The sequence below is a fragment of the Gasterosteus aculeatus genome, chromosome 4 (assembly GCF_964276395.1).
Source record: "Gasterosteus aculeatus chromosome 4, fGasAcu3.hap1.1, whole genome shotgun sequence".
Taxonomy (NCBI): Eukaryota; Metazoa; Chordata; class Actinopteri; order Perciformes; family Gasterosteidae; genus Gasterosteus; species Gasterosteus aculeatus.
In genome coordinates this window covers 12,764,915-12,790,722 of record NC_135691.1, presented here as the reverse complement: position 1 = coordinate 12,790,722, position 25,808 = coordinate 12,764,915, and the positions used below count along the sequence as shown (strand labels likewise).

Below are 25,808 nucleotides of genomic sequence, written 5' to 3'. Positions count from 1 at the left end.
TACGCAGATATGAGCCTCGACGTGTTCTCGCACATCAAACTGGTTTCGATCAACGCTAACGCGACACAGCGGGCTAATAAAAGCATCGGTGAAGTGTGCAGCACGTGGCGGCCGCTCAGGGAAGGTTGCTGCAGAGCGGCGGCTCTCGTCTGGTTCGGGAGAATAGTGGGTCCTGCTCCCATATATTGGCCAGGAGCCCATGTGAGTTTTGACCCCATGCCACTTGTCCTTTACACTCACTGGCTGCATGCTGGCAAGTTGACCTTTATCATTAACCCTGCTGCGTGCTTGTCATTTCAAGTCTTTATTATTCACGCTTCCCTTTGGGTACATTGTATACGAGGCAGCATGGAGGAGGGCTGCTCACACATTTACACTCGGTAATTACGGCACTTAGTTGCCGCTGAGAGAAACCAGCAAAGAATTATCAAGCAAAAAGAGAACATTAAATATGAAAAAGGGTGAGTTTCTAGTTCTAAGTTTCTCTCATACGTGCAGCAACATCGCGGCAGAAAGACATTCTCCTTTGACTTTATCTCACAGGCACACACATCCCTTTTTTACCACTGAACACACTCACGCGATTGGCTTCAGCCCAATATCGTACCGCGCTTTGAAAAGAATTCATAAATGCAAACAAACTAAAACATCAGCTGCAGATTTTTTTAGTATGATTGATTCTCCTCATCTCTTCCCTATAGTCACAGTTTGTTTCATACAACGGCGGCTGTTCCGTTTGTTTTACTTTGATGTCTAAAGCCCAGGCAGACGAGCGGCACACACTGTGGCTGAGGCACTGTTGATATTCTCGACACTCGTCTTTTTCCGCAGCAGTGGCAATCAGCAGCCATTCTAATTAAACTCAGTTTGCACTTGAAAATGCTCTAAAACGCGTTCAAACACTTCTGAACGACAACTGTTTGATAGGACACATTGCTGCTTCCGTCCTGTTCGCAGGTGATAAGAGCAGCGTGCGCAAGAAAAGTCGGCGGGGATTCATTTCGCAGATTGCCTGCACGTTATCGAGCCAAGTCCATCCACGTCACAGACTTTCGTTATGATATTATTCATGAGTGTTTTTCACCCCGATCCCACAACCATTACATCTTTATCACAGCTATTTTCATTATCATCTGGCTCTGCCACTTACCTTCACTCAACCTCATTCTGCTGCGTGCCAAGTCAGCAGTCTCCCACTAAAAGTAATCCACTGCCTTTACTGATGTGCTGCGATACAGCTCTCCTCGTCTCGGCGCCGCGCCGACGGCCACAGAATGTGTCAAACACGCGATTCACGCCCCACTTCAAAACTACTCGATTATGTTATACATCCAATTACAGTGTTTAGGTGCGCTGTGATGGAGGCATTTCCATTTGCAGGTTGGGAGGTCGAATATCAACCTCGTATTTGGAGCCAAATGATACAGCTTTGTTGTGCATATTGTTTGCATGTGTTCCTGTTTGTAGTCCTGTCAAACCCGAGCAGCCTTGCATGCCATATTACACAAAAGTTAGTCAAGGACAAATTGCAAAATGCTTTTCGCCTCGCAGAATTTTTCATCATTAAAGATGCAGAGGAATGCCATCGTGGTTACAAATGGAAAAAATTCAAATGCGTGTTTGTCTTTTTTTCTTCCATTTTTGAGCCTGTCTGAATCAATTGAACAAGCCAGCATGATATTTGATGGCCTGTGAGCTTCAATTATTAGAACAATATTATGGCTGGGGTAAGTCAGGGGTACTCCTCTAGAATTACAATAGTGTTTGGAAGCTATTTGTATTGGTGTTTGTCCTTCAGGGGCTGGAGAAGGGCGTACAGCTCAATAACTCAATTCTTAACAATTAGCCCCTGGCATGTCCCCCAGAAAACGCAGAGAGAGGACTCTGGTGAATGGAGGTAGAAAGCCAGTATAGAGATTATTCTTACAAACCCCCCCAAACTGCATTGCATAAGAAGTTGCTGCTCTGCTCTCAAATCATACTCTGCCCTCTGATAAGATCGTAGTTGATAAGTGCGTAATTCTTCATGGCTCAGCTGTTTAGGAGGCTTTTATTTTGTCTGCATCAGCACGGACCTCATCACAAGCACCAAGAACTTCTTGTTGCATTCGTTGGAACGACCTGGGCTGTTCTCCAGTGTCACTAATCGTCAACAGCACACTTTCAATATTTCAAATGGCGCATACCTTAACACCCTCACATTTTAAAGGTATTGTACAGTATTCAGAAAGGCTCTTGGATCCAGGATAAGACCCCTTCTTACACGCTGTGCGCCCCCCCCCCCCTCCCCCCTCCCCCCTCCCCCTCCATGCTCACCTCCACAGCCGAGGACCCGGCAGAGAGTGACCTTGGACCAGGGCCGACCTTGCTGCATCACCGCAGTCTGATGTTATTAGATTGTCCGGGAAGGAGAAAGGTTGAAAAAGCATACGCGGTCCGTCTCGCCTTTCATTTGGTGTGGGTGCACTTTCAAGGGAAGGGGAGAACAAATAGAGCTGTCTCAGGGTGTTTGACTTTTGTGTGCGCCGGAGCAAAAGTGCGTTTGTGTGTTTGATGTTTTCTGTGTGTGCAAGTACTTGTGTGTGCGCACGCGTGTGTGTGTACGTGTGTGCCCTGACACACATAAAACATGACTCGCAGACAGATATGGAGGTGGCTTTAGATTTCCCCTCTCATGGGAGGGCTCCCGTGCCGAAGGGGATCTTATGGGGTCCTGGTGGGCCGCGCGCTGTGGTCCACTTGTAAAGAGGTCATATCTTTGCGACGGGTGCCCCAGAGGCCAGCTGGAACAATTATAAATATGTGTTTCTGGGTTAGTGGAGCACAGTCTGGTTATGCTATTCTTCTTTCTTTTGCCTGACAGTGGAGGAAGAGGAAGTGGCTTTACTCCGGCTTTGTCTGATTTGTGTTGTGATATCCCTGAGCTGGAAACGGCAAGCCCAATGTTTTGTTTGAACTGGTTTACGCTTGCAACAATGCCATAGATTTCCCAGGCTTTTACTTGATACTGTATATTCTAATCTTGCTCTCCCCATCTCAGCAGTCCTTAAATCTGTGCAGCAAACACAGCAGTGACAATATAAATGCATGAGCAGTAAACCAAGTCAAACGTAAACAAGCCCCCATTCCCCATATGCACTGTGCGTTGTTACCTTCAACCATTTAGAGTAATATTTCCACGAAAATAGACCTCGGTATTCCATACATTTTTAATGAAATCAAAAATACAGAAAATAGTGTGCAGACTCCAGTATATAAAAACACATGTGTAATTCAATCCATTGTTGCTGCACCACCTCCGTGAGTCTAATGCTTCCATTGGAAGCGAAATGCCGCGGGCTGTATGCCTCTCTCTCACTCGTGCTTAATATATCAGTAAACAAGTTAACAACGCTTGACAGGGATTCAAATGGGTATTGATTCCTGAGTGGCAGCAGTTCAATGACACAGATCATATTAGTTGAACTGTTAAAAATGTCCGATCACGTACGCTAAATTGCAATTTAATGTTGTGTGTCGCTGTGGTCCCTGAATCATACAGGAACCGTGTCTTTGACTTATTTCAAACGTTAAGATCACCGAAGCCGACCGCACAAGGTTTACAAACAAAAACAACGACAATATATATCGAGGATGTTACGTGGCCTTGGTGAAATTTGAAAGGTTATAGGCAGGATGAGTCACATCGTGCCTGTGGTCAGCGGCTCCAGCTGTTATGTATGACTGAGAATGAAACGGTATGAATTATCATAAGTGCTATAAGGGCTTTTTAAAAACAGATTATCGACTGACTCAATCATTTTCCAGGGTTGTATCACAACACTCTAACTTGATCATCTGCCCCCCCGTCATTTTAGAGAAGAGTTGTGTATCAAATACCTCCCCGGCAAAAACATCCTGGGTTCTAAGTAGGCTATATGATTTGATATTGTAGTTCTGGTATCTAAATGCATTCCTTTCCTAAGGTAACATTTTTCATGCAGGATTACAAAATGCTGACTGCCTGCTTTCACGTGCTGCATTTGCATTTTAATGTTACCCCCCCCCCCCCCCCCCCCCCATTTACATTTAATAACAATACCTCGGGGGTCAGAATGATAATGGTAATGCCTGCAATTGAACGTGAATAAATAGTTTGGAGAAAAAAAGGACTGTAAGGCTTTTAATAACAGGGAAAGTCTCCCCCCTTTCAGATAGAAGGCAAAGACATTTTCTATGCAAACAAGTCAGGGTCCAGTGCCATTTGCTGGTGGCACAACTGCTCTAATGTCCATTTCCCCCCATGTTGTAAAGGGCTAAATTAGCTTCCTCTGGAGCCAATTTAGCTGAATTAAAGACCCTAGAAAGGTTAGACTTACATTTCATTTGAACTTAATAGACATGGAAATAAGCATGCTTTGCTGTGTTTGCTTACACACCACCAGCAGACACTTTTAAAGTTAATAAGAACAAATATCCAGTCATTTTTCCTGATCCTCATCATCCAGGAGCTTAACAGGTGGCCGGGGCAAAACATTTCAGATGTTCAATATCTTTTTGGCATTTTCCCAAATTAGGCCTCCGATCCACTGTGTGTTTAGCCACTGAGCCACCTCGTTAAGTTAAATAATGAATGAATTGCACGGTTAATTATAAAAATGCTCGCAATGCTCACGAGCGGGACTAATGCTTCTGCTGGTTTAATTAGAGCAGGATCCTGCCACTCAGGGCTGTTCCCCACGCCAATCAGGCCAGGTGCATGCTGAGGCTCAGGCTCAGGCTTCGGGGGGGGGGGGTTAGGCTTAACTCAGGGGCTATAGGTAGGGAACAAACCTGCCACTGCTGCAAGGGTTCCCACAGGGAGCAGGGCTGCATGATTTTAAGCCACAGGTAGGGGTGTTACTGCCACGAGCAACAACTCACAGACAGCAAGAGCAGTTAACCAGCTGTCTCTTAACATGGGAGCTATTGCAGCGTAGTTAACCTATCAAAGAGGAGGGGAAAGTATTGTCATCAGCTTATGTCCTGATAGCACCACAGAGAGCATTAATGGACATTAGATAGCCTTATCCACAACACAGCCAGTTAGCGGACACTGAAGTGAAGGAATAGACCAAGGGTGGTCGAACGGGGACGATTCGATCAAGACAATTGGCTTTATTTCTGCTCTGCACCTGCTAACCGTTTGCTGCTGATGCTATCATTGAGCCAGAGGGGATACCGGAGCACTGGCTGAAATAAGATGTCACGCTAATAAGATTCACAGTCCTTTCTTCCATTAGGACATGTCTGTTTCTTTCCCATTATTGGCATTGTTGTCGGGTCAGTAATCCAACCTCGTAACCTCTAGGCAAACTGACTCTGAAGGATGCGGAGTTGACCGCAAAGTGTGTTCCACGAGAGATGGCGAGCGGGGCGCAGTAATGCGCGTTCAGGCCCGGGCTGGACTCAGGAGAGGGTGACATTGGCTCCCGACTACCCAGAAACTCGGCAGAGCAATCTGTATAATGAGTGGTTTTCCCTTCTGACTGAGATGGCTTGTCATTCCATTCATACGTCGTGGCTCCATACATCCTTCCCAGCTCTACTCAGCCCCATTCAAGCCTGAGGGGAGAAGAGAGGAGAGTGGGGATGTCATACACACAGAGAAAGATTTTCCAAGGGAAAAGAGAACATGTACTCTTATTAAATCAAATACATTGTCACAAAGATTCAGTTGCTTTTATAATAATATATGAATGAAATAACCATAATATGGTATAATATATAATATAATAACATGAGAAATGATTGTTTCAATCAAGATTTCTTTTCTTAAATGCTAATACACACCCTTTGCATATTTGGCCAAAATTGGTTACATTTATTCATGTATTTTTGTGGGAAATAAATATCTGCACTAATGTTGTTGTTTACACTAACAAAACAGTGAGCATGTGCACTAGCCAAGCCCACAGGGCCATGCAGCATGCGACCATTTGGATTGATAAATATCTGCTATAAAAAAAAACCAAGAGGAACTCAATTAAGGGAAGATGTCTGCTGGGGATAGCATCAAATTAGGTGACTGACAAGCCCTGAAATCTGGAGCGTATAGCATTTTTAGTACGATAAAAGCGTCCTTGGAAAACAGGGCGTGTGGTGTTGCTCGGCTGATAGAGAAGGACGAGAGCATAGCTGCAGGGGCGGGAGTCATGTACGAGCGCTGTGACAATTTCTTCCGACAATGTCCCGTCGTATTTTTGCTTCGTCAGCATGCTCTTTAAAGCAGGGATGTCGTATTTAATCAAATTACCTGTGAGAGCTGCTCCTTCCTTTATTAATTTATTGAGGCGGGGTGAGGGGGGCGGGGGGGGTACGGGTGAGCGTGAGCTCCTTGGGGATGAGTGTGTTTGTGCTCTCTGAAACGAGTACCAGAGAGGGCCGAGCTAACAGGAGCTGACAGTGGCAACCGCCCTGCTACACAACTGCGCGAGGACCAGTCGGCTTTTTTCGCTCTGGCCTCTTTAGGGAAACTGTGTGAAGTCGTCTGAGACTCCGAGACGGGAGCTGTCTCTGGTGCTTCTGCTGTTCAGAGAGAAATGGATCAGGTTGGACTGTAGATGTCAAGGCTTCAAAGATGAGAAGCTATCATATTATAGTACATCTTTTTTTTGTGGATTTTTATCAGGTATTGGTTCATGGTGGCACGAGCCCCAGTTTGGAAAAGCAAAATAGATTCCAAATCAGATTTAGTGAGTTGAGTTTAATTACACTATTATCAGTGTTCTGTCCTACATCAAACCCCCTTCTCGACAGGGTGCCAATATCTATACTATCTTTGAAAACCATACGACTCTTTTCCTCACTTTGACGAAACAATTATTTTAACTTCTAGTACACATATGGTGAATCCAGACTAAGCCTTTAAACCCTTTAAAGTCACACTATAACAAAAACAAAATACGGTATATGGTTGTTTATTTGATATCACTTCTACAGTTTCCATGCTGGTACTTTGACCCGTTTCTCCAAGCCGGCGAGCATGCCAACCACTATCCTGCGCTAAAACTGTGACTATGTATAAGCCCCACTTTAAAAAAATCTAAACTATCGTTATAAACAAAAGTAAGCATAGGAGGGGCTCATGCTCAATTACTGCTAAATTAGTTCTCTTGATAACGATGTGGGATATTTTACGGTTATACCTAAATCCTTATGTTGCATCAAAGCTTATTTTTGTCAACGTGGATAAAACGCAACATCTAAATATATATATACATATATATATATTAAAAAGACTGAATGCGGTTCACCCTCTTGGCTCTTTCTTCGCTTTGGTCTTCGGGCCCTTGGCTTTACAGCGTGTCTGGCCGGCCTGCAGGGCGCGTGGAACAAAGCCACGGTGACATTTCATCTGACGGTCGCTCCTGTGGGGCCCGGACCATGTTGCCGAAACCGTCAGGTAGATTTCAGCTCGATGAGGAAGGGAAAGAAAGCCAAACAAACAGGGCCCCGGCACAATCTCCCAGGCAGTGCAGACGAGCACAGAGAGACGCCCCCGGGGATTGCAGGAGGCCGAGATGAAACGGAAAGCGGGTTCTAACCTCTTTGTTGTTGCCGGAACCTGGTGCTTTAGTGCTGCTAGATTAAAAGAAAGTTAAATGAAGTACTGACTAACTTTAGCTGTTCAAAAGGAGAGACCGTCGCTGGGAACAGTACTTCAATATAAATTGAAAGGGAGGAATATAAAGAAAATATGTAATCTTTTATAGGACGTGGGTACAAGTGTCTTTTGTATAGTGCGAGCCCCTTGTGTTACATGCAACAATACACGACAGGCACACTCCTCCTATTGCAGAAGTGTTATGGTAATCACACACACTATTTCAAAAGCTTTTCATCCATTTTGTATTTCCCACTGTTCTCGGGGTGAGAGAACAGTCATGTTTCATCAACAAAGGAATATGTGAAGCCAAGCACCCTCTCAAGGTACGAAGGTAATACATTCTGCACATGCACAGACTGAGTGGTTTCAGTTTCTAGGAGAATGGAACTCATCCCTCCGCCAATATCGACATATCAAATAACGGTCAGTGTTGGTGGGCATTGTTAACAAACCACATGTTCATATTCCCAAGTCATCCACTTTGATTGCTCTTCTAGGTGGCCCTCATGTTGTATATCACCTTTTAGATTCTATGGTGATGACCGGTGGCCTTGATCACAGAAGGGCTGCTTCAGTGGCACACTGATAGAGGACGCTTCACATTTGGATGGGCCTATAAATGCAGATGGGTAGAACTCTAATTAGATCTGTTGCACAATGAAGTTACTTCCCCTTGTAAATCCTCTCTATAGGGTTGGTATTAACCCCTCGACGCTTTCATAGGCAGATAAAGAGATACCCACAACTGAAGTTAAGCTGGAAATGGAGCTGGAGACCCTGGAGGCCTTGATTAAATCCCAAACTCACTGCTCCAGTGTGCACTGCGTAGCCCAGTTCAGCCTCGCCTGGCACCGCCTGCCCTAGCTTATACCAAAGTGATCCACTTGCACCATCCCAACGGAGTGACGAAGAGGAGGAGGATCACAGTGGAGAGAGATAGAGATCAGACGGAAAAGGAAGAAAGGGGAGGCAGGAAGAGAGATGGTGCGGGAGATGTAAAATGGTGATCAATAGGTTGTTTGACGTGGAGGCCGGGGGGGGGAAAGTCCGCGGCACAGTGAAGTCCTCAGGGTCAAAGTTCACTCCAGACGAAAAGGACTTTAAAATGAGGCTCACTGACTGCGGATAGCGACGTCAGACCTTAACACTCCCTGTGTAGGTGACAGATACTTTAAAATCATCCCGACTATTCGTTATTGGTGTCAGGCTTCAAAGCCTATATAACAAGCCTATAACAGCAAGGCCTTTTATACCTGGACGTAACCACTGCTCTGTGTGGTGGCTGGTACAAGTCTTATACCTCTTTCCACATGAGAGAGTGGATACGTTCCATTACCATTGACCCAAGGGACAGCTCACATAGCCGTCGCTCCGCCACTTCATTAAATTGATATTGTGGGAACACACACAGGCAGTGGCCAATCTTTAGTTGGTAAACACACCCAGACCCTGTGCCAGCTCCAACTGGCTGATTTGCTGGCCGTCGACCTAGGCAGTATGCTTGGCTGATCATTTGAATGGTAATGAGTGACTGGCTGCTGGGATTTTAAGAAGAAGCGCTGTCATAATTGAGTTGGATTAATTAAAGGAGCTCCACTGTATTCTCACAGATCAATGCACCTTGTTACAGGGCTCCGCCATGGCCAGGGGACCCAATGGGGGTGGTGTGTTTGTGGCCAAAGTGTATGTGTCTGTGGGTGTGTAACCTGCAGATTGTGGGTTAGGTGGGTTGTTGTGTGAGGAACTAATTGAAATGAGAGGCGATGTGCGAGTCTCAGCCAACATGGCCGTTCCATTTGTCAGGGTGACATCACTGCACTCACACCCCATCCATCTCCGCCTGGCGCCACAGAACCATGCTCGTCCTGGTGATTAATATCCATACCTCCCTCACCGCACTACACACACCTCCTCCCTCCCTCCCTCCCTCCCTCCTTCTCTCTCCCAGCCCTCGCACACCACTGCCGCTGCTCCACACATGCTCACCTGCAAACAACACACACTGTTCTCTGTTGGGAGCCCTTTTCTTCGCTTATGCACAGAGTAGCTGCGCACTCACGCACATGAGTGCCGTAGTACTCCCATTTACTCCCTCACACACACACACGTGGCTGGAGCCCAGAGCGCAGCCAGTCACACACATAAACACACACATTTCCTAATTGTTCCTTACACAGACTGTCCTTGCTCGTGGTTCTAATTACTATTTAATATTTTGCACTAGTGTCTATTTAATTCTAGCTTAAAATATAATACATATTTATGTTTTTAACCAAAGAGCATCTTTAATTCGGTTTGTTTATACTTACACTGCCATAAACAGTAATTTGATATGACTACATAGGTAATTATTGATTATCTTTGGTAGGAATTGTTGATTTTAGGTGATTTTACAAATAGTGGCACTTGCAAGCAACATATGCTGATTGATTGTGACTAAGATGGTGGCATGACAAGACTGGATTCTAATATTACCAGGAAATACTGCCTTCATGTCTGATAATCTTTTTCCACGTAATTATTTTGATCGATTTAGAGCTGCGATTTCTGGCAGAAACACCAACCCCATTTGTAACTGTTGTTTATGTAAATCCCTTAAAAACAGGTCACCAGTATGTTATTTCATTATTTTAAAAGGTTAACTAATTCCTCATATCTTGACACTTTTGTTTTTTAGGGAATGTTCCTCTAGAGTAAAAAGTGTTTTTTGTGCTGTTATTAAAGACAGAAGACATTTACGTGGGATGGACACAAAGAAGCAGAAAGAACAACCTGTCAGTTTCCATCACAGTGGAGGGACATGTCATCCAGTGCAACGCTGTGTCTGATTTATTTGTTTTTAATAGTTTTTAGCCAGCAATGGAACTCTATGTCACATAGGCTCAATATATATTCACCGTTGGGCCGACAGACAACACTTCAATACCATAGAATTGTGTTTAATTTGTCTACATCACCATACCTACATTTTACAGGTCATTCTTTAAGTGTCCATTTTGGTGTGGCATAGTGTAAACACTGTATACGTATACAATTACATTCATCACTGTCAATCGAGTTCAAATCTCAGCGGATAGAAACTTTATGTTAAGCAGAATCAAAATGCATGTTATTTAATTCTTGCTCCTTCAAAATTTGGAAACGGTTCTATATCAGAACACAACCTAATTGGCAGCAGCACCACTTTTTGTTGCCAGAAATATTATATACCCTTATGAAGACAAATAAAACATTGCTCAGACGTTACACAGCATAGTGCTAAACCTCAGGAACAACAGATGTTCATTTAAATTCCTTGTCGTTTATTTGCAACTGAAGCTGGCAGGCTTTTACAAATGCACAAATTTAGGAAGAAAGGATTTACGGATGTAGGAAAAAAAGCTTGAGAATTGTCCGTAGAGTTTTGAAGGAGGGGTCAATCAAAACTAAACTCATTATATTCCAGCTATCAGGGGTAGCCGGGCTTTGGTGATAAATGATGACCTCTCTGTTCTACTCTGCTCCACTGATGTACTTTGATAGCTGGCCTCTGATCGCTTCAGTGGGATCGCGTTGCGTCACTGCAGAGGCCCGGCCTCCCTGCGCTGGATGGGGCTAAACTTTCTCACCATGGCCTCATATTTCATCACCCCAGCTAGCTGTCATGTTTCCCACCATGCCTTTGAACTTGTGCAGCCACTGGCCCAAAAAAGTAGATACACCTTGCCGTGTTTGGATAAAACGATTGAGAGTATATTGTAAGAATGTATATATTCTTTTCAATACTGAACTTAAGTCAGTCGTCTTCAAAGCTGCTTATCCTTCATGCACGGTCTGCAGGGGGGCTGGACTCAATCCCGGCCGACATCGGGCGAGAGACGAGGTACACCTTGGACTGGTCGCCAGTCAATTGAAGGGCCGACACAGAGGCACACGCAACCATTCACGCTCACGTTCACACACCTGGGGGTCCTTTGGAGTCACCAATCAACCCAATCACCCGGAGCACGTCTTTGGACTGTGGGAGGAAGCAGGAGTACTCGGAGAGAACTGGGTGGAGTCGAACCCAGGACCTTCTAGCTTTCTACAAGAGACTTAGGTAAAGGCAAATTGGTACTTAGGTAAAATCTCCCCACGATGCATATGAACCAAAGAGCTGGGAGGGAAAGGAAAGGAAAAACTGAAAGCCGACAGCGGCTGTAGACGATGTGTGATTGATTGAGTGGCATTCAGGTGTCAGAAACGACTCATTTGTAGTTGCTGCCTGTGCTGCTGTTCACCAGAGCCCTTGAATAGTGTCGCCCGACCACTGGGACACATCAAAAAATCCGATTAAGCTGCCCCAAAGTCACATGCCGGACGACCAACAGCTGCCACATGCACAAGCAGCACTGCTGGCATCATCTGTTTCTCATCCCTGTCTACTGTAGCAGGGCCTTGTCTGTCTGTAAGAGATCTAGCTTTTAGGGGCTCAGTTATGTGTCAGATGGGCTTTGTTGTTTGTGCGGCGCAGGTTTTTCCTCTTGACATTTTGTTGTTTGCTTTATTTTTTTCTCCCTAGAGTGCTTTGTTGCATGCACACAAACCGCATTTTCCATTCGAGTGGCTCTGTCTTCATACGGCAGAACAGGATGCATGACGCTCATGCATCACACTGCCCCACAACCTTTTCAGCACACACAATGCAGTATGTAGTGTTGGTTCATGCACCGTACCGCCTCATCTATCTGTTTCATTGTGCGCACTGAGGACGAATATTTAAGTTTCTGTTAGTCATTGGTCCAGTCCTATTTGAGACCCGCACTTTAGTGAGCTTGTCATCATTCAGTTTGAGCTCGCCCAGTGTCGAGGGGCAGGCCCCTGAAACACAGGATGACTTGGTTTTCTTTCAAGGCTGTGTGATATTTCCTTTAATTATTGATTCGTGGCGAGGCTAGCTGGAATCAGGGGCTCATGCATAAATTCTTTTTCAGCATTTTTTACATTCTGCTATTCTGCTGTCTTCATTTTATACAGACTTAGGGGGGATAACAATCAAAAAGTTTTATTTTTTTCCCCCCAAAGTCTTTATTTTCTCCTTCCACCGGAAACGCGGATGTGGTGTTGGGTAAATGGCCTTCAGTGTTCAGGCTACCATAAAGAGCCTTTCTTTTGCTTGCCTGCCCTTCTCTCTCGGTTTCTCTGTCTTTCTCGCTCTCCTAGGCTCAGATTTAGACTGCGCCCTGCTATCGGGCGGCGAGCCGTAAACAGGAGCCGTACACCGATCACCTTCATTCACCCAGTTCATTTTTTGCTCCCTCCACCCGCTTAAACCCTGACCACCTAAAAAAACAAAAAAGGATGAAAAATCTTGTGGGAATGACTCCCCTGTGTGGAGGATGTCTCGCCGGGTATGTCCCTTGCTCATCGGCTGCATGACACACAGGCCCTTTATGTACACCCCCCCCCCCCACCCGCCTTCTCATCCACACCCCAGAGGCTCCCATTCAGCCCAGGCCTGGCTGGGGGGGAAGTTGGAGCTCTTTTGTAGTGGGGGATTCTTAAGGGAAGCTGTCAAGGCTGCGACTGTGTGGACCTTTATTTCCCCAGAGAAGGGGGGGGGGATAGAGGGAGAGGGCAGGAGGGAGACGACGAGCGGAGGGGGGGGGGGGTACCAATGGAAGGTTCGGACACAGACAGCCTTGTTAACAGGCACCCCATATAGTGGAAGAGGATGAGAGGGAGAAAGCAACAGGGAGAAGGCAAAGTAACAGCGAGAATGAATTGAAGCCCAAAAACTTTCCCCCCGGTTACGTCATCGCTGTTATTCCGTCCTCCTCCTCCTCCTCCTCTTTTCTTCTACTCCTCCCTATCCGCTCTCTCCATTTGTCACTATGTAAGCTAACTCTTCAGCTCAATAACAAGCTTTTGCCCTCCCCGTCACCCTTCCTCACCCCCTTCTCACCCTCCGCCATTACTTTACACACATTCCATTATCTGGGAGACCAGGCTAAGAGAGATGTCTGGGGTCGGAGCGATCATTATCATCACCTCTCCCCGCAACACTTTGAGTTATAGCCCGCCGTATGGGAAACAGACATTTAAATCATAATCAATAGAGCAATATCAATGCCGAGAGGCACGGCTAAAGGAAATCACTGCCGCTGCTCAGGAGGAAACGGAGACGCGTGGTTCGGACTGAGATAGCTGTGCTGGCTTATTGATAAAATACGATCAAGCCGCAAAATACATTATGCGGCATCACGCTCGGCGCTGCCTTTTTTTTTGAAAAATAAACTCACTTTCGTTGATATGATGGTGATGCATCGAATATGGCGGGTTTGTGAACGTGTGTAGATTGGGGAAGGTGATTTGAGTGGCGGATCTCCAGGTCCCTGCAGCTCTTGTATTGCTTCCAGGCAGAGCGGAGGACGCTGTCATGCTGTATACGTGAACCTCTGGTCATGCTGAGTCCTCCTAGGGGGAGCAGGACTACAGACACACAAGGTTTTGTCCGGCAAGGGCCGATGCAAGGTGACAGGTGCGACCTGACCTGGCTGCGACTGGGGCACGGCCGCCGCCGCCGCTGAGAGATCAGGACTGAATCTTGGACTGACTGAAAATACCAGGTCTCCATACAGCAACGGTGCACCTCATCACTGTCGAGGACGAGCGGCTCTGAGCCACGATGCAAACACACGTCATGTGATCAGTCAGGACCAATTGCAGTTGTAACTGGCAGGGACAGAGCACCAAATCCTTGTTATTAGCTGTGTTTGCTGGGAATTAGGTAATCAATTGGACGTTTCACATCATATCCAGGTGGCATGTATTTGAGGTGTTTTTGGTTGGCACGACTTTTTGCAACTTATGGAAAAGGGTTTTCTCAATAGATGTTATTGAATGTGTTTTGCATTTGACATTTAAGTAGGAAGTTTTGACATTCAAGTTTTGGGATTTCATTTTCTCCGGTGTCGTTCAGAACAATGTGAGACATTAGTGTTCCACCTGAAGGTATAAGGCTTGGGCTTTGCTTCTGTTATTGAGACTGACTCACATGTATTCTAAAAAAAAGAAACAGCCACAATTAATAATGCTACAGAGAAAATTAAATAAACACAAATTGATTTGCATGCACATCACTTTCAAAGTATCAGATCAACTAGATCTATCTACTATTCAATTATAATTTTAGTTGGGTTGAATTAACTTGACTGGGACACTGTAATTGTGTTTACTGTTTGTAAGAAAGTTAATTGGTCAGATCATTTTGAAGGGAATTTGCATATCGATACGCATTCAGGCCGCTGACAAAGATGGATATAATGTGATTACAGTTCATAATGAAATACTTATTGTTAAGCGGCACCTAGCGTATTAAAACTCTCAATTGAATGTCAGGTTGAGTAGCGGAGTCAAGCGCATAGTCAGCCTCACCAAATTCAGATCATGTTCAGAAGCACTGAGCTGCTACCCAGAATCCCGAGGTCCTGTGTGGGAGTGAGCTGTGAGCAGAGAGTGCTCTGCACATCACGGCTCATGCGTGGCCAAAGCCCACGCAGGGCTGATGACGGGGATCATCTGCTAGCTCTGTCAATCTACTGTATTACCCGATCCCAGATGATTGTGGAGGTTTGGAAATGTACAACTCAACCCAGCGAATATATAGAGTAAGATGTGACACGTCATTTGAACAGTCAGTTCCTGTGCCGTATTTCAGCGACGTAGACTGAAGGTACCGAGGTTATGCAGGCGACTAAAAGGAGGAAACAGCTCCGGAGCACGAGCAAAAAGCCAACGGTCTGCTATAAATGTAAAAAGAGAAATAACCATGCCTAAAAACAATTACTTTGCTATCTTAATTGCTTTCCAAAGAAAATACTTTATGTCACCTTTCCAATTAAAACATAACCAGCAGCTATTTTTGATATATTTTAAAATGGTGCCTGCAGCATGTCTTGTTGTCTAAGATATTGGATTCCACCTCTACATTTTAATGACCAGTTTCATTTATAGATGCAGGGGACTCAACACTGCTAAACAAAAACAAAAGAAAATCCCCAAATGTTCAGAACACGGAGCAGTGCTTTATTCTGCAAGCTGGGGAATCCAAATCCAATTATTTACCAGTTCTCATTTAGTAATGTCTTATATGACAATTCAAAACGGATAATGTTTTGCTATACATTTTCAATTAGGCTAACAGTTTTTCATGCCGGTCTCCTGACATTTCTCAACCCATCTGACATACACTTGGTGAAGTGTGAACCAATTCGCAAATGAGGGTTATTCTGGGAGAGTCACGTCTCCTCCCACTCTCCACGGCACCCGGGAGAGGGTTGTAAAAGCTGTTGTCCTTTAGTTATGACGGTGCGCGAGTTGGGAGCCGCATGAGGAAAAGAAAGGCTCTTGAGTCGGAGTCCTCCTTTCTCCTCTCTCCCTCTTTTCTCTGTTCCCCAGCCTGCCTCTCTCTCTCTCTCTGCATGCGCCCGGCTACTCTGTCATCCTCAGGGGTGTGTCTGAAGGAGACCATCTGTTGATCCATTTGTCTCCTGCTTTGCTTACTGTGCCACCGCCTCTCTCCAATTGATGATCAGGCCTGGCCTTTCCCCTTTCCACCCTCTCGGAAGCTGCCAACAGGCACTCGGGGGCGCAGTGGGGGGTCCGGTTGGGGGGAAGGAGGGGGGGCGAGAGGCTTTGCCCTGTGTAGTCTCTGATTCCCACAGACAAAAAGAAAATGGCAATTGGGAAATGGATCCTCTGACACCAGAGCAGCTGGTGCAGATCGGTGTCTATCCAAAGTAAACGAGATAGTGTTGACCCCAGTGAAAAAATCTATTCATTTAATTTTGCATTGTTGATATCCAAACTATCCATCTTTTCCCACTAGGACTTGGACACAGAGTTTATGATTACGTGAGGCACAGACCATAAAATAGATGTTAGAAACAATGGCGCTGAAGGACCGTCACTGGAGGCTTCCCGAGCATTCACCACCAAAACAACGTTATTGCTTGTGAAGCGCTGTCACTAAACCGAGGGGGGCGGGTCTTGGTTTCCATGCACATCTCTTAGCTGTCACCTTGCATGCACGTTCAGGGGTTTGATGGACACTGAGTCCACCTTGGGGACTTTGGGGATTGCTCGCCTTTGATCTTCTCCCAGGACTCTCGATTACCCATCATTCAGCGGGGCTTAGGCCCTGGAGAGCAGCTGGGAGAGGGGGGGGGGGTGTCAACATGAGCCTGGATGTACCCGGGAGAGACTCACCGACGTCCAACTCAAGACATCATGTAGCAGGTCACACAAACACGGAGGAAAATGTGCACTAATAGTGCTTGTTGTGAAGGTTTGGATCAGAAGTGCGCGGGACTTCAGAGGGTGGGAGGCAGTCAAGGTGGTAACTCTGTCGGGATATGTAGTGAGGTCCCAATCCGCATGGAGGGCTTTGCAGGGTCACAATAAAAAATCTTGTTATCATCTTTCTCTCTCCATCTGTGGAGTTTTCATAGATTTCTAAGATTTTCATCAAGACCGCTCAATGCATCCGATGATGGGTGCTCACCCGGGGAGACACGCCATCGATTTCCATTAAGGTGCAGATGACATGTGGTCGCTCCTATTTTACCAACAGCCGTGTCACGTAATAAGTCATGGTTTCAGCTCTGCTGTCAACCAGTTTGGTTGTTCTTCTCAACATTTGTGTTGGGGTTAGTTCCTGTGGATAACCTTTCGTGCTGCAGGCGCACGTGGAAAATAATTATCTGTGGTCTATTGCACATGCAAGTTCAGTAATTCCCTGAATAAGGGGAAGGTGTGTGGACAGGGGGGGGGGGGGGGGGCAGCAACATCTTTGGTTCCAAAATAATGGCATAGGGGCCGCCTAGTCTTTGCTTTATCACAAATACCTGTAAAACATGTGATTATGTCATTTTGTATTCATCAGCTGTCTCCGGCTGACTTTTTAATCTCTTATTGTCTGTGTCTTTTGCAGGCTTCCTCAGTACTGGTGACCAGGCTGCTAAAGGGAACTACGGACTCCTCGACCAGATCCAGGCTTTAAGGTGGATCAGCGAGAACATCGGCTTCTTCGGAGGAGATTCCAACCGCATCACTGTGTTCGGTTCTGGCATCGGGGCTTCGTGCGTCAGCCTGCTCACACTCTCCCACCACTCTGAAGGTACATTACAGCAGCCATGAGGGATGAGGGGGATGGGTGATACAGCTGTGGAGCTCATGCCGGCTGTTGTGTAGGCTGCCTTGATTTCCGAAACTGGCGATGCAGCTAGATAGGTATCAACTGAATGCATTCTACTGTTCTGCACAGCATAACGAATGCTTTAGGAGCAGGTGTTTGCATTTAAATTATTGTAATGTTTATTACCATCCGGAACATGAAACTGCATGGCCGATTTCTAACTACATATGGGTCTTGATGTACTCTGCTGGTTTGTAAGTATCCCTCTCTGTCAGGAACAAACATGTATCTGTAATGTGTCTTGGTAAGCAAGACAAATAAAAAAGGGACATGATGTACTAGAGGGAGGTTTTAGGGGCAAGCTAAATGCACACACTTGCTTGGTCAACAATGTTGTTTATCTGCTGGGTACTTTAGTGCTTCTGCTTGATGATGTACTGCCCTTGTTGGTCATGTCTTAAATACTGGATGCAGCATGTACGGTGCCTCCAGTATTATGCTGGAATGCAAGAAGTAGGATGGAGGCTGATTCCTTATTGGTAAGTTCCTGTAGGAAGTGCTTTGGCTTGTACATTAGGACCCGTTCATGAATGCAGCCTGCAGACCCAAATGGACACAGCATCATCCTTAAAATGAAGTGATTAGTCAGTCACCTATTTGTTTGTTTTGCGTTTACTTGATAGCAGTGTTGTGTACAATTTACATGGCAGGCTATTAGGATACTGAGGCGTTGGTGAGTATTGCACTGTTCATGCAATACTCACCAACATGTAGAGATGGTGGTGATATTCCAAATGGGAAATCTTTACATTAAGCCAGACTCACAAAGCCGGCTTGTGAACATGTTAGCAACTCACAGTCATGCTGCTTTGGACATGCATGACTTGAAATCTAACACAGGGATTTTACTCTAGATTGCGTATAAGGGAAAGCACTTTTCAGTGAGATATTGGGCTAAGGCAACACTGTGGTCAGGAAACTATTAAGCTGAACACACACAAATACTTACTATATACGTCCGTGAAAAAGCTTCTGCAGAGTTTCAACACTGGCGCAGAGAAGTACCTCCTGAAAAATGTGACTTTTGCAACAGCCACAGTAACCTCTTTTACCAATTCTACGCCCATGAGCTTTTCCTCGTCAACTCTTATCAGTTAATTTACAGCCATGTAGTTGTGTTGGACCAAACTTATGGAACCACTGTATCAAGCCAATGAAATACTTTAAATGAAATACCGCCTGAAATTTTTTTTGAAATCAAGAAGAGGTGACAAGCTACACGCAAACCACCCAGTAGTCTGCTGTGAATGCCTGGGGTGAGTTGTAAAACGTTGGTAAAAATCCAGCGTTACCTACATACTGACACATTTTATTTTCCTGTCAGCAGACTTTATGTTCTTGGATTTTTGATTCGGCCCACGAGCATTTCAAAGAGGTCATTTGATCTGCTCGTCTTCGGTCCCTATTACAGCGCCAGGGATTTGTGATCTGTTTTGCATTTCCCAATTTGCATTAAAGTGTTACTAATTGCCTTGATTTCCTCCGATGAATGATGACTGCTTTTCGATTGAATTTTTACCATAAATGCCTTTTTTATTCATACTCCATAATGTTACGCTCCATGTAGCATGGTATTATACTGCCAGTGAAACCATCTCCTCTGCCTCCCAGTAAATTGGATATTACCGGGTCTGTTTTTTCCTCTGAATTGAAATGTATGCCCCACTGATGGGATAAAAAAAAATAACACTAAAACTTGAGGGATTCTTGCAAATTGAAACAGGAAGCCTTCTATCATTCTATCATACCGGGACTCTTGCTGCGAATGTTACCAATGGCAATCGGATTTCACACAGTCTCTCTCGGAGCACAGATTGTCGTAATTATATAAAGTTTAGGACTGGAGTGGGCTGCCGGATGTGACAGGAAATCCAAGTGAGGAAATGTCTTTTTGCACCTGCTTCACAACCTCCGCTGTACTCTACCCCTCCTCTCCTCGTCATCCTCCTCTTCTGTAGTCTTAACTGTTGAGATGAAACCCGGTAGGACGTTCTTGTTGCCAAGACAATGCAGTAAACACCAAAGTAATCATTGTCTGGATCTGCTTAGTGGCCGTCCTTGATGCTAAAATCGATAAGCAAATAAATTATAGACTGTGGCATGAGCACACCTGGTTTCAGGTGACTTGCAGTAAAGGATTTGTGTAATCATTTCCTATCCGTGTTTGCAGACCCAGGAAGAGACTCTTTCGTTCCGTTTTTCAACTTTGCTTTCTGAATGGAAATTAAATCAGGAAACAAGATTGTTCATCACCTGATTCGGCTTTTCATTTCGACTTGCTCCGAAATAAAAATTCATCCTCTAGAAATAGAGGCACCGGTGTCATATTTAATGTGGCGTGTTTGAATTCAGGAGTGATAATGATAACATGCCGTCGGTAGGGTTCACAAAAAAAAAAAAATCTCTTCCCCTGCTGCTCCAAATGCGGGATAACGAGGCCCGGCTAAAAAAGAAGTAAATCACCGATGACACAATATTGTGAAGCTCCCCCGGTGTGTCGGTGTGTTTAATGACAGTATTCCCACTCTTACTGTACGCTGACATCCCTCTGACATCCCTGCCTGAATTACATAAAATGTCCATCTAACGGAGATTCTCTTTCATGCCGGTTGGTGACAACTTACTTTAGATGCTCCATGCTCCTCCTGAAGCCCATTTAATAGGCTGAATCTTTCTATATCAACCAAGCCCTGCGGCCTTTCTCTTTGATTGCCTGCTCCTCTGGCCTGGCCTTGGTCGCGTCTCCATGTGGGCGTGCCGAGAGCTCCAGTCACAGGGTACATCCATCAGCCCCGCAGCCCCAACCGCCCCCCCCCATCCCCTCCCACCCTCTGGCCTGCGTGGAGGTTGGCTTGGACAAGGCTCTCGTGAGGGCTGGATTTTAGACCCCGTTTTGTGCCCTGCCTCCTCCATCTAATCTCCTCCTGACTGCACCCATCTGTCTCCCTGCCTTCACACACAGTAAAAGCATGCAGGGAGACACACGCTTTCCCTCCATGTGCCAGTGTTACTCCCTCCCTTTCTCCCTCTCCGGGTTCCTGCTCCCTAGTCAGTCAGCATGTGTGGTGTGTTGCTATTAATAAGATGGCTGCCTTGTATGCCATGTGGCAGGCAATCTAGCCGCACATCCGAGATTTTGGAAGCAGGATGGTCATTAAAAACGCAGTCCCTCTCAGCAGGAGAGTCCTTTTGACCAGCTTATTAAACATGGCCCAACAGTTGTGTTCACCACAGATTAATATCTCTGTCCCTATCTTCTTTTTCCCGGGCTTCAAACAGGAAACGGCCAAAGAAGTTCAGTAGCAAGGACATTAGTTTCATGTATTATCTCTGTGGCATCACACAGGCACTCATTGAACATGCAGATTTGTCTTTTTTCTTATCTCGTAATGATCATTATGATATGAAATGGTAGATTCTCTACACTTGAAAAGAATACCATTAGTCGATATATATGGTTTTCTGCCCTGATAACCTACAAAAAGCCTGCCGTATATGGATGCACGTGTTTCTGAGTGCGCATCCCGGCTGTCCATGTACGTTCATGCCGGAGCCTCTATTCGCAGAGCTCTTGTGAGGGACGGGCTAGTTGTAGAGCTACTGAAGGTCGTTTGGTTTCTTTTTTTTTCCTTCTCTTCCTGTAAGCAATCAGGATAAAAGCTACGCTTCTGAGGAAGTGCTCCCCTTTTAATGGAACGTCTTGGACATTAAAGACAGCTAGTGTAGAGGATCCTTCATGCCAATGTCAGCTTTCATTTTTATTAAGACTTCTGGGTTGTTGAGGACCATAAATGTTCATGTTAAATGCTTGGCTTTTATTGCAGCAGTGCAATGAGTACCAAGGCTTTTTAATGCAAGACCACCACCTGGCAAACACCTAAACCCCTTGAACCTTGGGCGTTAAGAGGGAAGTGTGACAGGTACTCCTTTTTCAGCTAAGGGACATTTTGGAACCCATTTAGTTTGAAGGATAGCACAGAGGTGATCAAGTGAAGGAGTGCATTGTGGGATGCGTATGAATTAAGAATCAGAAGGATTTAAAAAATACAAAATTGCTGAAATATTGCTCTATTAATGGCTGCTCTTCATGTAGTGAACTACCTGCCGTGGTGTTTTGCACAAAAATGTATGATTCATAAGGTCTTAGAAAGGAGGTGACTTCATAACGAAGTCATTGATGTATTACTGTACAGCTTCCCTCTGCTGATTGGACGAGAAACTACCTTCTGTTAGAGTGTGAGGTTGTGATTACAGGGAGGTACAAACCGCTGCATCCTTTGTGATCAAGTATGGCTGCCAAAGAAAAGCTTCAGAGCTTCAGAACGTTTGCGCTGATCCATTTTTTTGTGGTGATCATTAATAGTCTGCACCCATCACATATCGGCAATTGATTTTAAAACCACCTTTTCTCCTCCGCATTACCATCTTACTATGCAAGGCATGAGCGTTGCTCTGTGGTGTAAACAAAAGAAATATTTCATATAGAATAGATACTGACAGAGAGGCAAATAAGTAGAAGTGATGAAAAAGTTTTGAAGAATTGAAAACAACGAGAATAATAAGACATACTGTTAAATGTTAAATCATGGGTTTGGGCTGAATAGACCATAATACAGACCTCAAATGAATCGAAAACGTGTTTTAATTCCTATCAAGTGCTTCATTAAACAAAATGCTGCCTCATTATCATATTTTCTGAAAGCCAGACAAAGAGTAATCACGATTGATATTTTTTTGTATGTCTTGATTCCTGAGCCAGGTAAAATATATTTAATGTGATCGTTTTTGTTTTATTTCATTTTTCAGTAAGTTTAGTTCCCTCATGGTTTTAAACGTCCTGGACAAAGATTCAGTTCAAAAAAGAGCAAGACAGTATTAATGGTATTAAAGCTTTTTAAAGCAACCCGTCTTTTAATATTTGTGAAGAGCTAACGTGTCTGTGGATGACACCATTAGTCAATTATTATTATTCTGGTTATCTTGTATGCTATATATAATATTTTGTTGTATGATAGCAATATTAAAATGTCAACATGGGCTTCGGAAAATAGACCTTTTTGTAAGTTGTTTCCTGTGTTGTCCATCTTTCCATTTCACCGCATAAATCAGTGCAAATGACTACTGTGCCTTTTCTGTCATGTATTTAACTATTAGCTATAGAGGAGTTAAATAAGACTGACGACAATGTTTATTGGACCCCGAATCAATCTCTCTTTGTCAGTCTTGCTGATGCAGTGCTGCCGTTGTGGGATTCGGAGCCTGCTTTGCCATCAGCCCCGAACCTCTGCTCTGACAGCAGTTACCATGTACATGCAGGCTCCTAAGAGGGAACAGCAGAAACAAACTGGTATTGTGAGGCTGCTGGGAATTGTGCAGATGTGTTGAGCTTTGAGAACTCGCGTAATCATTCACTGCCGTATCTTGAGATATCGACAGGTAGTCCGAGGCAAATGTAAAATGCTGCTCCAAATTACCTTAAGGAGCGGGGGAAGGAAGCCAGCTGGCCATATAGATGAAGAGTGTGTAACTGTTACTCGACATCACTGCTTCAACTGTAATGTTATATCTAGCAATGACCTTTGAAAATAACAAGTGTGGGTTTCTTCTCTGAAACGAGACCCGTGGGAGGTTCTCCTTTTGGGGAATGGCCTGCAGGGCTGGACGCACACCCCCACTCCGTGATGCCCTGTGCTGAGCTCCCATCGTACAGATATATATGGAGCTACGACCAATCCACATTTGCAGTCGACATAATTAATCTGGATTCAGGCATCTTGTAGCAGCCTCCCTCTCTCCAGTTGAGTTAAGCATCAAATAAAGGTAACTTGCAAGAGCTGGAATGTGAATTGGAGTCACCTGGAAAGACAGCCGCACATCCCGGGGATTTTATTCATATACGATTCAGCTGCCATTGTTGTGCAAATGCATAGTGCTTGAGAGAAACCAGGGACAATTGTCGAAGTTGAATAGACCCTATTTCGGAGATGTCAAAGGCATTCGGCAACTCGACACTGTAAAGTTACATTGGTGTTTGGGGCAACAGAATGCCTCCATCTCGAGCTTTGATTTGGCTGTTTGCTGAAGGGTGTCTGTGCATCTCAGGGTGTGAAAAGGGCCTATAGGAGATGAGAGAATGGGGACGCGCGTTGTCGGGTGCCGTATTCCTCCACCTCGATTGACAAGAGCGATAATTAAACCAGGGGGATGCCATCTCTCCGGAGCAAGAATGCTTGTATTTATTTACGCGTACTGTTCGTCTTTGTTGTCTGCCGTCATTGCGTGAGAAAAAGCAAACTGCTTTTGACACGTGGCCTATGTGGCATTTTCTTTGAACAGCAGTGTCTTTGACTTTTTAGAGCATATAGAAAAATTGCTCTAAATTAAAAATGGAGAATTAGCCACCCACTAAAAAGCATTCCTCTCTTTTGGACTGAAAAAAAAATTGGAAACGGTCTAATTCAAGCTGCAGAAACGATTTTTTTTTTCTTCACCACTCAAGGCTGCGAATAGAAAATGAAAAGTTGTGTTAATCAGGAGGAAAAAAGGAGGCCCTGCAGAGTAATGTGGGACGGACGGTGTGTTTTTGGGGTAAAGATGACTCTACCGAGGTCAGAGAGCCGGTTTCAGGTAACGCTCGAGGAAATAGTATCCAGTTGAGCCTTCCATCAGAGTGAGGCAGCTTTACCTATCCCCTGCCACAAGAGAGCACAGGAATGAAGAATTGACAAATGGCCTGAAAACGGCGAAGGCAGTTCATTCAGGTAGTCCAGCCATCAGTCTGTCTCTGCTTGCAGCAGGTAGTTGAGCCTATAAAGCGTGGAGTTATAGGTGTTAAAGAGCCGAGCAGCAGGTCAGAGAAAGAAGCAGGGGATAATTGAGTACTTTGCTAAATCCGTGCCTCCATCAACCGCCGTGATATCTCTGAGCATTGCGTAGACCTGGAGCCCCAGATCCACAACCTTACAAACGGGGGCTTTGGCAGGTTGAGCGACATGTGGCACACATGGGCCACCTCAGCAATATTCTACAAGACAATACAGCGAGCCCCATCTGGTGATGTATCGCTGGGATTGCTTTTGGAATCTAATCGCAGCTGATGAACGAGGCGACTACAGAATATGTCATCCGTTGATGGCCTGCAATCCCCAGTGAAGGCGCTGGCAAGTCATTAGTTCAGGTAGATGCCATCTATGAATCATTCTTGATAAATCATTGTCAAGGGCGCATTCGTACACCTCCTAATGCACAGTGACAGTGGAATGCTGGAGAGCGCCGGCGACGGCATGCAGCTCCTGGCCGGCAGGCTGGCGTTCTTTTGAACCTGCTTTAGATCAATTAAACCGATAACTGCATCATATTGCTCGCAGACTGTCTCGTCTGTTTCCTCTCTTGATTGGTCTAATGGCTTGATGGCGGTTTCTGTCTGTCTGTCTGTCTGTTTCCCTGCTACCTCGAATCCGCTGCCTGAATCTCTGTGGCATTTTGGTTAGCTTCTTTTCCCCTGTTGCTCAAGGCAGATTCTTTCCTCTTTTTTTTTCTCCCAGTACTCCCCCCCCCCCCTGTGTCTCTCTTTCGTCTTCTCACCATGTCTCCCTCTCTCTCCATCTCAGTCTTTCTCTCTCTGGCACCAGTGTAAAGCATCCATTATAGAGTGATGCATGGGTGTCTGTGTGAGTGGGAGAGAGGGACTTGGCACTCCTCCTGCCCCACCTGCAGAGGAAGCCCTGACAGCTGAGCATTGGGGGGCTCATCTCTCCCCCTCCTCCTCCTCCTCCTCCTCCTCCACCCATCTCCACATCTCCACTGACCTCCCTTCTCCTCTAACACCTTCTCTATCTCTCTCTCTCTCTCTCTTTCTTACCCTCCCTCTATTCCCTGTTGTTCCACGCACATTGGCCCAATTTCCACCACCGCTCAGTAGCTTCCCTTTTGCTATTTTCACATTTCATCATGTCTATCCATCTT

The 25,808-nt window shown here is 45.3% G+C and overlaps 1 protein-coding gene across 3 annotated transcripts in view; it reads left to right on the top strand.

The window, feature by feature from the left end:
- The window catches only part of nlgn3a (neuroligin 3a), a 113,182-nt gene that overhangs the window by 53,816 nt on the left and 33,558 nt on the right, over positions 1 to 25,808 (top strand). For all 3 annotated transcript variants that reach the window (XM_040172497.2, XM_040172498.2, NM_001267668.1), the window contains 1 exon segment: positions 17,580 to 17,765. In XM_040172497.2, the coding sequence (XP_040028431.2) occupies positions 17,580 to 17,765 (186 nt within the window).